The sequence below is a fragment of the Mytilus edulis genome, chromosome 12 (assembly GCF_963676685.1).
Source record: "Mytilus edulis chromosome 12, xbMytEdul2.2, whole genome shotgun sequence".
In the NCBI taxonomy this organism is placed as follows: domain Eukaryota; kingdom Metazoa; phylum Mollusca; class Bivalvia; order Mytilida; family Mytilidae; genus Mytilus; species Mytilus edulis.
The window spans coordinates 36,991,539-37,010,067 of NC_092355.1; the positions used below are offsets into that span (position 1 = coordinate 36,991,539).

Below are 18,529 nucleotides of genomic sequence, written 5' to 3' on the forward strand. Positions count from 1 at the left end.
TTATTCACATTTATCATAGAAATGTTTTGTTGATAATTGTTAGTTCATTGATTTATTGTTAATTTGTTTACCACAAAGGTCGATGACAAAAAAAAATGGAGGTATAAACCAAATGTCATTTCCACATCGGAAACAACTAACAGATTGTCTTGTCATATTTTCTTTTTATTAAAAACATAAACAATTTAAGCGAAACATGTATGTATTTATAATTCAAATTTCTAAGGTGTTTTTGTTAAAACTGACACTAAGTTGATACCACGGAGATTTATTCCTTTTTTGATTGTTGTGAACTAACATTAAGATTATTTGTAAACAGGATTTATATTTACAATAATGGTGTATTTTAATAGTACAATTGCTACAATACATATGATACATGAAAATGATACGCATAAGTATATATCTATTCTTGAAATCAGTAACCAGTTAGCAAGGATACTTATTCCAGCGACAGTGTATCTTTGTATAATACTTGTTACGGGTGTCATAGGAAATATAATTGTGCTAATAGTTTATGGTTTCCGAGTACGAAAGACTGCATATACTATTTTAATTTTGATACTGGCTGCCCTTGATTTAATAACCTGCTTATTTGGAGTGCCATATCACATTTTGTCGGTCGTGCATCCTTTGATGTTTGTTTGGAACGGTTTTTGTAAGAGTGTGAGCTTCATACTTCGTTTAACGACAATGTCATCTGCGTTAGTTGTGAACGTGATTGCGTACGATCGATATCGCAAGATTTGCAGACCTTTTCAACGTCAGCTCTCTCTGACACATATCAAAATAGCTTGTTTTGTCGTAATAACTGTGTCGGTAATTTTGTCTACTCCTGTGTTGATAATGTATGGTTCAACAGCAGGGGAAACAGATATTGCAAACTTGACAGGAACAGTATGTTTTATAAGTCAAGAATTTTCTGGGACCCTGTTTCATCAAACTTATAGCGGTTTGATTTTTCTTCTCTTTATAGTGTTACTTATATTTATGATATCGATGTACATTAATGTCGGTAGACGGATTTTAAGACTTCGTGCATTCACACACAAACCAGAGATCTCAGCTTCCGAAACAGTATTAAAAGAGTTCAGGGATTTAAACACTATGAATATGCCACAACAGAAAACGCAACGCGATGAAAGTGAAACACATATCAGCATGGCTCCTAAACGACAAAATCAGGATATTTGCTACCACTCATCTGCAAATTCGGCAACTTTACAAGACAAACCAGATTGTGATACAACTGTTGATATATCAAATAAAGATAAAGATGAGATCACTAACGAATTGGTTGATCAAAATATTCAGTTGGATTCGTGTAGCTCAATATCAAAAACAATTTCTATCATAGTGGAAAGTGATTTTCGAATACAAAATGATAGCAAATATTCAAACACAAATTTAGAAACGAAGAAACTAAAGAAAAGATTACGAGTAACACTTATGTTATTTGTTATAACAACTGTATTTATTATTAGTTTCTTGCCTTATCTTACAACTGCAATTGTTGGTAGTTTAAACAGTGAAATTTGGAAAAAAATGTCTGATGCAGAGTTGGTCATTTACGGACTTTTACAGCGAACGTATCTTATTTCGAGTATGAGTAATCCAATTGTTTATTGGTTCCTGGACAAACAATTTAGATCTGAACTTTGCATAATGTTTGGACTTTTGTGTCCTTGGTGCTAAAAATGAATCTTGCAGGGTTACTTTACTACTGTATATTTTAACTTATTTTATATTTAAGCATATAATGTAATTCTAATTTACCGTTTAGAGGAGTAAATGCTGAAAAAAGTGGACAAAATCGCGGTCACATGACAAAATTGTGTTTAAGAGATGATAGACAAAAACGTTCAGGTGATCACACGTCTTGTTTTAAATAATTGATTAACAAACCACTCATAACTTTTTATGTATTATAATTTTATATTCGTATATGTAGAAAAACTAAATAACATCTGAATAATTTTACAAACGAATAGCGCGTATAAAACATGTAATGTGTGCTATAACATATGTTAATGACGTTCGTTTTTAATAGAATATGTATTTCACATTTCTTTTTTAATGATTTTAGAGGGTTTTTAAAGACAACATATAAAAGTCTGTTTAGAAGATTGTATCGACAGACGGATAACCAGACGATTTAAAGATCGACTAGTAAAAAAAACATTTTTACTTTTTTTATTATTTAGAAGAGAAAGAATGCTTGCAAGAAATATTCTATTAATTAAATGCAAATAATCGTAATATAAGTTTATTCTTTTTAATCATTGTAAACATTTTTTGATTGAATAATAAGTTAAATAAAGTTTACAAATGTTGGAGTTTTTTTTTTTTTTTTTTTTTTTTTTTTTTTTTTTTTTTTTAAAGTTCTATGACATGTTCTTCATTTGACATATACATTACAATGTGGTGTAGTTAAATACGGTTTTCAGCACGCAGATATATATTTAGTAATATATTATATCGAGACATCGTTAAAACAACATAACCCAACTATATGTAAGCGTTTATTATACTATACCAATATATTTACAAGTTTAGTCATTCTAAGGCATTATCTTATTTCTTAAATTATTGCTTTCTCCAAATTTATATTACAGTGGTTAATTGCAATCGCGGCTATCTTAAACAAAACAAAACTTATTTCATTATGACTGTTAACATTTGAGTTTCAACCTTTATATAGGATTCTGAGTCACATTTTTTGTCGGATTGACATATACAGTAAATACATATATATCCTCTTTGTTGAAAAATAATGTATCAAAATACTGTAATTCGTCTTTTAAAGATACAATCTAAATAAACCTTATATTTTAGGAATTGTATTACTACATTTGCTGTTATTAAAGTAATTATCGAAAAATGCATAGCTTTGGTATATTTGTCAAGACACATCAATGGAATGAGCATTATAGTGCATCATGATCGACATGCATTAATTATTTGGCACAACTTTTTGAAATTTTGGATCATCAATGCTCTTCAACTTTGTACTTGTTTGGCTTTATAAATATTTTTATATGAGCGTCACTGATGAGTCTTATGTAGACGAAACGCGCGTCTGGTGTACTAAATTATAATCCTGGTACTAGTACCTTTGATAACTATATATTAACCACTTTCCATACATAACATTTTGCAGGATTTTTGGAGAGCGAATAGCATTTTGAGGACAAAATGCACTGTATCAACACGTTGTGGTCTAAGTGACTGATTACGCATATTTATAGATATGTGAGATCGAAATAACAAGTGCACACTAGTAATCCTTAAAGATAGGACTCACCCTGTATAACCCCGATACAGATGAAACCGGACGTTGACGCGTTCGAATCGAACACATCGTGTAACACTGAGTTCAGACAGTAAGAAATAATACTTTTAAAGAAAATCCAATATCTATTCTTCGGATATTTTGCTTCAATATATTCTTTGCCATAATACTCATTAGTTACTAAAAGGCTTTTCAAATATGTGGAATTTTTATATACAAACATCAAATAACGCACGACGATATCAATGATAAAACGTGCTTGGTATTTTTAAATATTCAAAACTTAATGTTTCATGTACCTGATAGTTTTTATAACATACATTTTTGAAAATTTCATAGTTAAAATTTACAAACTTATAAAGGTCGTATGTTTGTGTTGTGTCTAGAAACAAAAAAAATACACGTTTTAAAGTGTCTTTATTTTCATGTTGTGTACGCTTCGTTGTCATTACACCTTTTTATACTGTACGCTTCGTTGACACAATATTGCGTTTGTAAATGAATTTTGCGTGTATGAAATAATGCTTTGATATGATTATAACCAATATGCATGTTTAAAAAGTACATAATTTACCACCATAACATGCAGACAGTAACCCATAATATATGTTGTATTGTCGAAACACTCTTGGAGGTGTTTTGTACATGTAAAAATAAATCCTTATGTATACGAAAGTTGAATTGGTAGAAATACATTAACTCGACAGATGCAAATATGACTAAGCATACAGATACACACGTCTGAATATCTAATTTGATAGCATTTTAGAAAATGTTTACCATACGACAGTCAATGTACGGTTAGGGGTGGGTTAGGTGCCCGATAACATGTTTAATCCCGCCATATTCTGTATGTGCCTGTCTAAAGCCAGGAGCTTGTAATCAGTGGTTATATATATTTTTGTATTCACTATTTTTTGCAAAAATTAGGCTGTTAGTTTTCTCTTATGAATTGTTTTACATTTGTCATTTCTGTGTTATTTTTTAGCTGACTATGCGGTATGGGCTTTGTTCATTGTTGAAGGCCGTACGGGGACCTATAGATGTTCATTTTTTTTGTCGTCTAGTCTCTTGCGAAGAGTTGTTTCAATACCACATCTTCTTTTTAATGTATGACGGCAATCAAAAACAATTAATGGATTATAGGCTTTTGACCTGAATCTCAGAGGCGGGTCCAAGGGGGTCATAGATTACAATTGAGTTACATTAAGGCTAGAGAATATGTGTATACAATGAACATGTAACTTATAGCCGTCAATAGTAATACAGTATCTTTAATGTAAAGATGTAAAGACGAAGAGATACATCTTAATATTAACTGAATTGCTTTTTTCGATTATGTATTTTTTGTTTGTTTAATTTTTAAGGTATAAAGATTATGCTTAGTTTCCTCGAACATTACAGTCTTTCTACTGTGATACCAAAATCTACATGATTGGTAATTCTGGTACTTTAAGCACCTTGAAGTCTATACCAACCCATATGCACTTCATTCAAATTTTGACTTATTTCGGAGAAGACCAAAAGGACCATATTTATATTCCCCAGTTACCTTTGCGTCATCGGTAAATTATGCAATTGAGCAAAGCATCAATCATCAACCATCAACCTAACCTTAGACATTTGCTTTGTTTCTTTTATCATGTCTTAATAGTTATCAATAAAAAATTGAAACGTTTCACAGTTGATACTTAACAATTTCTGGACCCCTTTATTTGTTAATGACACGCGTACGTAATAGCTGATTGTTGTCTGCTTAACGTTCAAGATAAGCACAAATTAGCAACACATACTTCATGTAGGTCCTGGAAGGAGGCCCTCCGGAATTACGTCAGGGAAGTTTGAACTGCCACTGGATAAAATGAGATATATTGAATAAGGACACAAATGTTGCCTTTCAACAGGCCATTTATGGACCTCTCAAAAAGTTTTTCACGGGTTCGTAAAGAACACGAGACATTGGATCGTATATTCCCATTCGTCCTCTGTCGATATTTTATGTATACTTCTTAATATTAGTCAGACCGTACGGGTACGGTCCGACCGTATAAGTATTTTGAAAACGTACGCATACGGCCCAGACCGTACGCGTACGGTCCAAATACTCATAAGGTCTGGAACATAATCACTGACTAATACTTTAGATACACATGATTTACCTCTCAGTTTTAATTCGCTTTGAAATAACTATCAGTTACTACAATTACTCCTTTGTCGATATTTTATGTATATGGTTTTTGTGCCTTGTACCAACATTTTGAGTTGAGCCAATAGCAACTGTACAGGTTTTTTTTACGTTTTTTTTTACAAGTTGTGCTGTTACACCAGTGTCCCAGGTTAAGGAGAGGGTTGGTGGATCACATGTTTAATCCCGCCGCATTTTTTTCGTGTCGGTCCTACGTCATGGGCCTGTATAACGTAGGTCATATAGATCTGTCAATTTGTTTTTCTTTGATAAATAATCCATAAGTTATAAATAAATAACCGTTAGTTTTCTCATTTTTATTTTTTTCACATTTATTTTATATTGGCCATCACACCACATCTAAAAAGCTTATTATTTAAATAAAAAAAAAAAACAAAAAAAAAAACCCACCCATAGATAAAGCAGTTTGAATGCCATCAAAGGCATTCGGCAAACTAAGTTCAACGAGCTCCTATGTCTGCTTTCGTCTATGCGAATTTGGACCAACATCAGCATTTTGAAGAGCCTCAAATTGTGAAAAGGAAGTCATAATGTTTTAATGACTGTTCTATACTTTTTGAAACTTTATTTCCTCTGGAATATATTTATTAACTGTTCATTTCATCTGGAATAACGTTGAAAGTCCCAATTTTCAATAGAAACATTCTTATCAGATGTACGCTGGTTAATCACTGCAATTTTGGCTTTGGGTGACTGGTGATTTAAGTTCAACTATTTTGACTAATTTAACGGATAAACATTTACAATAAAATACAGAAAAAGGGTTGCCGACATCATCTCGAATACCTTGACAAGAAAGTGATTTGTGACGGTTTTTGTCAACGAACTGTACAGTGATTTTTTTAAAAATGCACAACGAACGCGACACCTTTAGTGGAACGAACAATACAGTAAGAGAAAACTTATTTACTATGATATTGCGTTTATTCTTAGTTCTGGGGAACATTTGAAGGCACGTAGTAATTCAAAGTATAGTTATTTGTTATTGCTTAAGGTATTAATACGCAAAGGTGTATGCACGAAAAGATATTCAGCATTGTTTATCTCATAAAACGTATGCAATTGCACAATGTCTGTGCGTTTTGCATCTAGCAGTTTTATAAAACGTTCTATGCAATATCTAAAACTAACAACAATTGTATAATTCAATAAATAAACTAGCATGTACATTGACATATTTATATATACTCAAATAAGTTCTAGAGAGGCATTCCAAATTGTTGTCATCCTAAATATTGTCCTGATTATCGCTTCGAACGCGTCAACGTCCGGTTTCATTTGTATCGGGGTTATACGGGGTGGGACTATAAAGGTTCGAGGTACATTTTCATACATTATTGAAAAGAGTCCATATTCGGAAAATTGTTTGTTTAAATATATTAAAGCATATGCCTAGATTCACGAGGAAGCTTGTATGTTCACAAGCCTGTTTTAATAACAGTGATATAATCATTATTTTGTTTTTTTTATACATTTTGTGTTCAAAAGTTGTATAAATTATACAAAAAATAGTGTGGAACATGCATATCTTGTTCATCAAAGAATCCTCATTCTAAAATCGAGTTGTGTGTTTAAGTCATGAGACTTGTCTTGTGACTTTCTGTCCTAAATTTGTTAAACAGTGTTGTTTTAAACTAGTTTGTGAAAAAAACTAAAATAAAGTATTGCAAATTCATCTTAATTTGACCTCTACATATTCTAATGTGGTCTTGTGGTTAATTTTCTTTTATTAACCCATTAACAAGAAACACTTTTTTTTATTTGACTTTATCTTGTGCCATAATATGAATAAATTTCTGATAACCTTAGATTGGCCCAGCAGGTAGCAATATTTAACTTCTAGTGGTCCAGGGTTAATGACCACTAAAAAATCTCTGAAATACAATGTCAGACATTGCTGATACTGTTGATATATCAAACTTTGTCTCAGTGTGTAAAGTACGTAAACTAAAATAACTGGTGAACTCAATTAAAATAAAATCTGATCAATTCAACTAAAAAAACTGGTGATTTAAACTATGAAAACTGTTGATTTTAACTAAAAAAAATTATAAATTCATATGAGATAAATAATTGTTTACTTCTATTGGAGGGTAAAAATCGTAGGTTTTTTTTTCATTTACATTTATACAACACATTTAAAGTAAATAATTGATAGTTCAAAAAGGATTGGTTTTTTTATACGTGACATGATTTGTCTTAAAAGGAGGTTACAACACAATATCCTATTTCCACAACGGAAGCAGTAACAACATATTGTATTGTCATCTTTTTCATTGACATGTAGAAATACAATCTAAGCGAACGATGTGTGCTTTGCAAAGTCATATTTCTAACGTATTATTGTTTGAAACTAACCACAATTTGTTATAAATTAGTTGTGTTACTCTCTTTGTGGGAATCTATTAGTATAAGGTATAAACAGGAATTTTATAAGCAAACATGATGGATGCTAATAGTACAAATGCTACCATATGTACAATATGGCAAAATGATACTCTTGAATTTACGTCTATTCTGGAAATCAATAACCACTTTGCAAGGATACTTATTCCAGCGGCAGTGTATTTATGTATCATACTCGTTTCGGGTGTCATTGGAAATGTAATGGTGTTGTTAGTTTATGGATTCCGCATTAAAAAGACTACATACGCCATTTTAATCTTGATACTTGCTGGCCTAGACTTGACGACTTGTTTGTTTGGAGTGCCATATCACATTTTATCAGTCGTTTATCCTTTGATGTTTGTCTGGACCGGATTTTGTAAGTGTGTGACCTTCTTTCTTCATTTCGCAACAATATCCTCGGCGTTTATCGTAAATGTGATCGCTTACGATCGATATCGAAAGATTTGCAAACCTTTTCAAAGACAACTTTCTTTTACACATATCAAAACCGCCTCTTTTGTAATTATAACAGTTTCGGTAATTCTGGCTTCTCCTGTTTTGGCACTTTTCAGTTCAACACCAGAGGCGACTGGCATTTCAAACATTACAGGGACGGTATGTTTTATTAGACAAGATATGTCTGGGACTCATTTTCATCAGGTCTATAACGGAATCATTTTCCTAATTTACATTATGCTACTTATTTTCATGATATCGATGTACTTTCCTGTTGGCAGACAGATATTAAGACTTCGTGCATTTAAACACAAAACAAGCAGCGCAGCATTTCAAACAACAGGGATGTCTCGGCATTCGCTCACTCCAGGAGAGATCCCCGATAAACCCCTTAGAATGGCTTTTGAAATGAAAACTGAGGATGAAGAGTCAAAAAGTGTTGAAGTAAACTCCTATTGTGATACCACTGTAGAGAAATCAAAAACTAAAATAGAATTCTCAAAAAATATTCGTAATCAGGATACGTGTTGTTCAATATCGAAAAGGGCTTCAGCCACAGCGGGCAGTCACAATTCATTGCCAAATACTGAAAAACCTTCAAACACATATTTAGATACGCGGAAACTTGATGAACGAGTCCGTGTTACAATTATGCTATTTGTTATTACTTTTGTATTTATTATTAGTTTTATGCCTTATCTTACAACTGAAATCATAAGCAGTGTGAACAGTGAAATCTGGAAAAATTTGTCTGAACAACAGTTAGTTATTTACGCATTTTTACTGCGAACGTATCTTATTTCAAGTATGAGTAATCCAATTGTTTATTGGTTCTAGGACAAAAAATTTAAATCTGAACTTTGCATATTGTTTAGAAATTTGTGTCCATGTAGCAAAAAGTGAGTCCTTCAATATAGCTTTACTTATTTTTTCTGTTTTTATATTATTTTTCAGGTACTACAGTTTCACAAATGATATCGGATATGCTCTTTACGTCGTAATTACAATTCCCTTCCCTTTCATGAATGTGACCTACAGAGTTAGACTATTTACCGGATTTGTTATCAGATAAGCAACACAACGGGTGCCACATGTGGAGCAGGATCTGTTTACCCTTCCGGAGCATCTGATATCACGCCTAGTTTTTGGTTCGTGTTGTTTGTTCTTTAGTTGTCTATGTTGTGTCATGTGCACTATTGTTTGTCTGTTTGTCTTTTTTCATTTTTAGCCATGGCGTTGTCAGTTTATCTTCGAATTATGAGTTTGACTGTCCGTCTGGTATCTTTCGTCCCTCTTCAGCTATACTCTAGTGAACATACAAAATAAAATAAAAACGTAGCATTATATGGTACGTTATTTGAATTATCTGTAAAAACTCTAAACTAAATGTTGCAAAACCTATCAAGAACTGATGCATGTAGTTATGGTTATGTGATCGCCTAGCATGACAAAAGATATAGATTTGATCTCCAATTGAGTCAAATCAAATACATCAAATGTGATATTTCTTGGTATTCCTGAAAGAAAATCGACGACAAGAAGTAATAAAAGAAAACTGACTTGGTTCGTTGAAGGATTGCCACATTTGGACCTTGCGAGATAGATAAGTATCGTTCCATCATTTAAGTCCAGTATTTAGCGGGATATGGTGTATGTTTTAGACATTTTATTCGTCACAAAAGTGCAAACATCTATATTATACTAGGCGTTTAACATCAATAAATCCATAACTGACGTTCACATTTAGAATTTTTTTTAAATCTAAAAATGTTTCTTTGTTTATGATATATAAAATGATCGGGAAAAAATATGACAAATTAACTATTAGCGTTATTTTCACTTTGTCAATGTGGACACAAAGTATATTACAGTTTCAGCTATGTTAAGGGAGTACAACAATTTTTTAACAACAGGATCTTTAAACCGACAATGTCTTCCGGGAACATGGGGAAAGAAACACATCAAAGAAAATAACGATAGATATTTTGTCTTAATATCTTCATGACCTTTAACATAACAATTACGCATTGGGTTTTAGTGCATTATTAATAGCATACAATTCTCTAATGTTTATATCATTTAGTACATTTGCTGTATTTATAAATAACGGTTAGAATTAAAATATCATAAACGATCAGTAGTTCGTGCCGATAATGGGTATTTACATTCTTGAACAGAGTAAGACTCGTTTATCCTAGCATATTACTATCCTTGTAAAATAATAGTAAAGGGACTACCGATCAAGCTGTAATAATGATAGATCTTTTAGCCATAGATCAACTAATGGATGGCTGGATGGCTTGCTATCTAGTCCAATTAATATGATATGATTACGTGAGTATTTCTGTATTGAATGATTGGCACTTACAAATATGAGAAGCGAAAGTAAACAGTAAATCTATTTGTACCTGAGGTTGACAAGAAATAAACTTTGCGATACGTTTGTGCACTATACGTTGCCAAAAACCTGAAATAATTCAATTGTCTGCTTACAAATTGCTTTTATAAAATGAATGTGCCCGTCTTCAGCCTCAAGTTTTTGCCACAGTGAATATTTCAGCATGTTTATGATAAGTAAACAAACAGTGTCTTCTAAACGCCATTTTACATTAATGTTGTATTTATCGTGACTAAAGATCTAAACCCCTCGAGACGTTCCGAAATCATGTATTGACCGGAACACAACTCGGACAATACAGAAAAAACAATATTTTTCGAGTTATTCTGTAATGGCCAAGTTGATACTTGTAATGCAATGGCATTTTTCGCTATATCAAATCTTTTAACAGTTTACTTAATTAATAAATGCATATTCAAAACGAGATCATGATAGTAGAATAGTGAATATAAACCCTGCTTTGTTCTAAAGGTTAGATGCATGATGTTTTGTTGTTTTTATTAGCTGTAACAGCGAGTTCTCTCAGATCTGTACTTAAGTGTCTTTTTTGTGGGGATATATATAAGTTCCTTGCCAAATCAACTCTATAGTTTTGGGATTTCTATTTTTATCCGTCTAATGAGTTAAGCCTTTTCCAACTATTTTTTTTTTAAGTATTTGTATTGTTACACTTATATGCGGCCAAGCTTAGCCAAAGGTAGTGCAACGTAATCAGTCAAACAAACTTTATTAGATTAACTCGTAAAGGAACGATCGTTTTCATTGGCCAATTCAAACCTTCGCCCTCACACCTGCGAAAATAGAACACGCGTACTAAAGTTAAATGGAATGATCAGTACTCACGTAGCCGTTCAAGGTTGTTATAACCTCCATCGTCGTATTCACGTACATTATTGCGTTCTTGATTATCCCATAGCAATTCTAGCTTTTCAATGATACATGTATGTGCATGTAAAATTCATTGAATTTATAATTTTGTGCACTAGTAAAATTTATAAACTTTAAAATCATAAGGTTTCACATCGAAATATTTAAATCAACTTTCTCCTCTCAGTTGTTTCTGGATTAAGAGATCTACCATTTTATTTTGATGGGAGGGTGGACTTTCATGAGTTTTAGTTTGTCCGGGTTTTTTTTACATAAATTGTTATTCGGCCTTTTTGCCAAGTTGCTCATCCTGCCTTATATCTTTCGCAAGTTTTAGGTATTGGACTAAGAATAGTGTGATTTTTTTTTGTAATTCAGTTTACTTAATTTTGAGAAAAAAATCCCGAAATTCTAAGTAAATTCAGAACATGTAACCTACCATACTTTGTTCAGAGAAAAATAGAGGTGACAAACCATGGCACAGTGGAAAGATATGTCCTTTATAAACTCCAGCAATATACTTAATGGATTTTATAAATTAACTGTTTTGCTATTCTCGGTTGAAATTCGAACGTAGATTATATATTTGTAAATATCTAAATAGTTACAGAGAAAACAATAAGTTTTCAAAAGCGTGTTTATTCATTAAATGCATTGATAAAAAGATGAACCCCTTCTCGTTCATGCATTAAGTCATACTTATTAATAATTTCTTAATATTTCGTTTATCAATTTATCTTACATGTATGATTTTGTATTTCAGTTAAAATGCGCATGCATACTTCACGTCACTTTGGCGGATAGTTTAGCAATGTTATGCATATTACTTTCTTACGGTATTAAATTAATGGAGAGGTTTTTAGCCAATTTAAATCTAGAACAGTACATTTATATTGTTCCTTATAAACTACGATATGATTTTTTTTTTAGTTCCACACATACAAAAGAAAAAATCTTCGCCGATGTAACATTTCAATCCTTTTTACACCAAAATGCCTTCACTGAATTCATTTGAATTTCGTGGTGATCATGATAGTACATTGCATACTACGTCTTCATTCACGTGCACAAATGATACGATTATTGTTTTTGTTTCTATATTTCGGGGACAATTTGCTCCGTTTATGATACGTCAATTCTTAATGACCAAACGCTCAGCTACTGTGTAACTTTCTGTATCTTCGTTTATAGCATGAAAACACGAAAAGAGGAATATGCAACCCATTATAACTTTTTGTAATTATTGTAATTGATCAGCATTATGAGAATATAAGTAACTACGACATTGAAAGAAATTAAAAGTGTGGTTACTTAATCATGTATAAAAGCGGCACATGTATTTTATTTTATCCTTATATATGTTTTAGAATGCGGTACATTATGTACACGATAATTATTGTGCTGCAGTTTAATATTTCGACACAACAATTCGAAATTCACAAAACATTTATTTAATTTTTTTGACCAAAGATGTGTAACCTATACATTGTCAAATCCTTGTTTTTACGTTCGTAGTAACATAGTACACTCCATAGTCAGTCACCTGTGTCAATTCACGTGCAAACTACAATTGTTGTTGTATTTGAATCTTTCGGCCAATGAAATTAGACGTTACAAATTGTTTGTTTGTGATACGCCAGAATGTTATCAATGAACTATCAAACGCTAAAGTTGACTGCATTTCAGTGTACACCACAGTCCAACATTAAAGAAAAAGTTTGCGCCTTTTAACTCCTACAGATTCGGTTTGTGTCTGTCCCAAGCCAGGAGCCTTCAGTGGTTTGTTGTGTTTGTTGCTCATGTTGCTGTACATCAATGTTCTTTCTATCTAAAATACTGTATTAATTTGTTGTGAAAATAATAAATATCTGAAACTTCCTGAATTGCGATCATGGAACAACGGAACACATCTGAAACTTCCTGAATTGCTATAATGGGACACGGGAACATATCTGAATCTTCCTGAATTGCTATCATGGATCAAGGGAATATATCAATCATAGATAATACAACAGGTAGACTTAGAAATGTATGAATAAAATTTTCGGCTATTTTTTTTCTGAACTAAAATTTTATAGATAACTTGAGTGTATGCAAAATTGTGTATTCGACCATATTTTAAAAGATTGCTGTCTAAAATGGTAAATACATGCAATTCACAATTCTTCTTTTAAGTCATTTTGGTCGCTTGTGAGAACTTTTTTCATCTGCTATAACACAAAATCTTTTTGTTTTATCTTAATCAGAATTCAATCGGGTTGGGGGAGTCCGAAAGGCGAGACAAAATGCTTGCTGTGATATTTCTTATGTTAAAATTATTTTCACGGTGGAGGTAAAGGTGGGGTTGGTTAGTATGTGATATTTTTCCTTTTTATTTTGTTCGTCTTCCATGTGAAGTCAATATGGTAAAGTTATCTCTTTCCTCCTCGTGGTAATAAATTTCTATCACACAAGTCCCGAATTTTCTATGTCGCACATAAATTCAAGTTTGACATGTGTCCTAGCAAGCGGTGTAATATATTTTTGATAAACAAACGTTGAAGCAAAACCCTATCTAAGTCCGATTACAGCCTTGATCATATAAGATTACATTAATGCGTCATACTTTTACTTGAAACAAATTCAAAAGACAAAAAGTTCAAAACTTTCGTCAAGTTGCTAATAAAATGTTCATATCATTTGAGTTTCTTCTTATTTTACATTTTCGTGTGTTATGTTCGTAAATATGAGCAGTATTGGCACGTTCATTTGACATATTCAGAGAAGTAAATTTAGGTTTATACGTTAGGATCTATGACAAATATATATATAATGTATTTTCCGCTGTGATTTAGAGAATTAGAAAATGAGGGTATATATTTTCTATCTACTCATTGAGTTAATCGGAATTAAAGTTTGGTTAGTTGTCCTTACTATTGAAAATAAAGAGGATGCATTTCTGAGTAATTTTATTACACTGCACACAAAGTCTTGAGTTGAACAAATATATCGCTTCCTGTTTAACCAAGTTGGACGTTGGCTCCGTTACTCGACTATTTTATGTATTGACAGAATGCTGAATATCTGCTATTTGAACTCATATACCAACTATTCAAAAAGGTTAGATGCATGGTGTTTTGCTGTTTTTATTGGCTGTATCAGCGAGAATTCTCAGATCTGTACTTAAGTGTCTTTTTTATGGGAAATGTATATAAGTTCCTCGCCACATCAACTGTATAGTTTTGTAGTTTCTATTTTTATCCGTCTGATGAGTAAAGCCTTTTCCAACTGGTTTTTTAAAGTTTTTTTTTTTATTGTACTGTTACATCACAGTCCAAGATCATATAAAAAGTTTGCGCCTTACACCTCCTACATATTCGGTTTGTGCCTGTCCCAAGCCAGGAGCCTATACTTCAGTGGTTGTTGTTTGTTGCTCATGTTGCTGTATATCTATGTGCTTCCTATCTAAATTCCTGTTTTTATATCTTATGAAAATTGAAAATATCTGACACTTCCTGAATTGCTATCATGGGACAACGGAACACATCTGAAACTTCCTGTATTGCTTTAAAGGGACACGGGAACATATCTGAATGTTCCTGAATTGCTATCATGGGACAAGGGAACATATCTAAATCTATCGATTTTGGTGTCATGGAACAAGGGAATATATAAATCATAGACAATACAGCAATGCAACAAGTTGGCTTAGAAATGTATGAATAAAATTTTCGGCTATTTCTTGTTTGTTTTTTTTTTTCTTAACTTAAATTTAATAAATAAGTTGAGTGCCCGCAGTATGCAAAATGTTGTATTCCATCTTGTTAAAAAAAGATTGCTGTATGGAATGGGAATTGCATGCCCTTCACAATTGTTCATTTTGGTCGCTGGTGGATACTTGTTTCATCTACTGTTACACAACAGCTTCTTGTTTTTATCGTTTATTAGAATTCAATTTGTAAAACGCCTTCTAAAAGACCAAATTATATTAAACCATGTTTTGAAATGTGATATTGTTGATAAATCCATTGCTAATTTTGATCGATTATTCTTTAGTTCTTCTGTTTTACGTTATGTATGTACCTGATAAAGTTGTGTTAACTTTGTATTGGCCATCAACTATTTGTATTTAAGCACATTTTATTATTTCTATATTCATATGGTGTTACAATGATCAAATCAAAACAATTATTTTTAAAACATAACAATCATTTATTATCTACAATATATGCAGTGTATGTAAAAAGAGTGATAAAAAATAAAATAAGGATACTATTATTATATGTAACAGCAATACTGTACGTAACTTATGTACAATCTGATTTATGAATTTTCATTCTAAATTTAAGGTTCCATACATTTTTTTACTATTCTATCCTAGAAACAAAACAACGGAAGATTGTTCCAAGTTGTGCTAAAATCCTGTATATTTTTGGAAATTTAGTAAGTATGGCATTTTCTTCGTTGCATACTTTTGCTAACTTTGTTGACAGGAAACTAACATTAAATCAGACATTTAGTATAAAATGTGCAGACACTCATATCATCAAATGTATAAAACATACATAAACTACATAAAGATATAATTTTAAGGGATGAATCAGATTGTACATAAGCTACTTGAAGCATTGCTGTAACATAATATTATAATAGATGTATCCAAGTTTAAAACGCACACATGTAGAACTACATAAAGATATAAATAATGATTAGAGTAACAATAATTGTAATTATTAAATCACATGTAGAAAAATCTAATAGTTCAACACAGTAGTGCAACACAGAAATCATCTGACTAAAAACAAAACATTTGCTGTACATTATTCGAAAAACCTACATTGAAATTCAGTAGATTTTTTTTAAATTCGAAAGTAATAAATTAAATATTCGTCTTAGGTATACCTTTCATTCCATGATGACAGAATTTCTAACTGGAAACCCAAAGCAATATCCCAATCATAAATTAGAACAGAACACACGGTAAGGGGTTACCTAACAAGGTTTTCTTCAATTTGATTTTCAAATTAAGATATTTTTTAATGAAGCAATCCTATGCAGAATAGTGTGGTATTATCATGATGAGATCTACATATTGCTTAAATAAGGTCATGATATCTTCAAAAACAACGTATGGGGCTTTGCAAAAACACAATTAAAGGGAATTAACTCTAAACATGCTAAAGTGATGATAAAATCTGTCTAAGCTTCATCTGGTAAAACTTCATGGCAAGGTCTATTGATTGTCTATACTTGATCTTTATATAATCAAAGGGAACCAGTATTCCAAAGATCGTCAATTGTTATGGTCACCCATGAAAAAAGGGAGCAACAATTACAAGTACTAGATTTTTTTTATATTCATCGGTGTAAATGGTTGAACATAAAATTATTAACACAAGTAACAAGTATAAAACTTTAAGACCTGCTTAAATAATATTACATACTTGAACTCGAAGCGAGTTATAAATATTGAATTTCTGAGTACATATAGTCATATCAGATTCATTTCTACTTTTACGGCATACTCTTATTCCACACCATATGTTTTCTTCAGAAAAGTAAGTCCTGCTGCCGCCTCAACACGCTTTAAAGCTACCATAAGCCAGTAGATTGTTGGTGTCACCTTGTCCATTTTATACCATTTCATGAGAAGATCATGTATTTGACCATTCAAATCCCTTTGAAAGTTGTGCATAGTTTCTCGGATGTCACCAATGCTCAGACCTAATTCGATTCCTAAGTGAACAACACAATCCCCAATCATCTTCTTTTTTGTTAACATATCAATGACCTTAACTGTTGGGATAACTTGTAGGCGACTATGAGCTTTTTCTGTAAAATTGAAAGAAAGAAAAAAGAAGAAAATAGATTTTTTTTTTAGTTATACAGCTAACAATTTTTCATCTTCTTTTATAATGGCTAGTTAAATAGTTTAACCTTATAATAAATCTCAAATATATACAATAGTATCAAATGAATCATATTGATAATTCATTTAAAGAAAATGAGGTTAAAAGAGAGGTAAGAAATATCAAAAGGACATTCAAACTCTCTAGTTGAAAATGAAACTGACAACGCCATCACTACAAAAGTAAAGACAATCAGACAAACAACAACGCATTAAAACACAACATGGAAAAATGAAAGAGAGAGCTACACAAACCGCACCAGAACTGGGGCTTCTTCGAAAAGGTAAGCAAATCCTGCTCCATCCACGTGAAGCACTCGTCATGTTGCTCATGCAAGTTCAAACCAAGGATATGTCTTATTCGGTAGGACACATTCTAGGAAAGGGTACGAGATAGTAGTTATAACATTTCAGTCGTCATCTCTGAATTAAACAACGTATTAATTTACAGATATACAAGTACATGTAATAAAGAGGCAACGAATAAAAAAAATACATACCAACTAAACTATGGTCCTCTCTAAGTATCTGAAATATGTCAAAGAAATTATGCTAAATTAAATGAGATCGTATTGAACATTTTAAATTTGATTTTAGGTTTAAATCTGGAGAGAAAAATCAGTATTGACATTTAGGTAGTGTACGTACGAAACTTATCCAAAACAAATACTGGCTTACAATTTTTCTACTTCACCATTAATGGAAGATAACTCTTATAGTAACATTTTTCTGGAATGATAGTGACATTTTCATTTTTTACTTGTTTCAAGAGAACAAGTTTGATGACTTTAATGATGTAGTACAAAAGACCACACATACAGCAAACGTAGGAGATCTAGTATTTATTGTCATATGTTTTTGTTTCCAGGATACATGGTCTCATAGCATACATGTATGTCATGGTAGTCAATCAAGTCGCATGAGTAGCTGGGCTTTTTCTATCATGTATGTTTTATAGCATATAAACATATAGGAAGATGTAGTATGAGTGCCAATGAGACAACTCTCCATCCAAGTCACAATTTATAAAAATAA

The 18,529-nt window shown here is 31.9% G+C and overlaps 2 protein-coding genes across 2 annotated transcripts in view; both read left to right on the forward strand.

Annotated features, from left to right (window-relative positions):
- Positions 1 to 220: 220 nt before the first annotated feature.
- Positions 221 to 18,529, forward strand: part of LOC139498374 (5-hydroxytryptamine receptor-like) — a 219,679-nt gene continuing 201,370 nt past the window's right edge. The window contains exon 1 of the mRNA XM_071286755.1: positions 221 to 2,320. Coding sequence (XP_071142856.1) covers positions 337 to 1,695 — 1,359 coding nt within the window. The 5' untranslated portion in view covers positions 221 to 336 and the 3' untranslated portion in view covers positions 1,696 to 2,320. The remainder of the gene's footprint in view (positions 2,321 to 18,529) is intronic.
- On the forward strand, positions 7,759 to 9,267 carry LOC139498375 (cholecystokinin receptor type A-like). The gene has a single exon (XM_071286756.1). It carries the CDS (start codon positions 7,941 to 7,943, stop codon positions 9,177 to 9,179), a length of 1,239 nt encoding a protein of 412 aa, XP_071142857.1. The 5' UTR covers positions 7,759 to 7,940; the 3' UTR covers positions 9,180 to 9,267.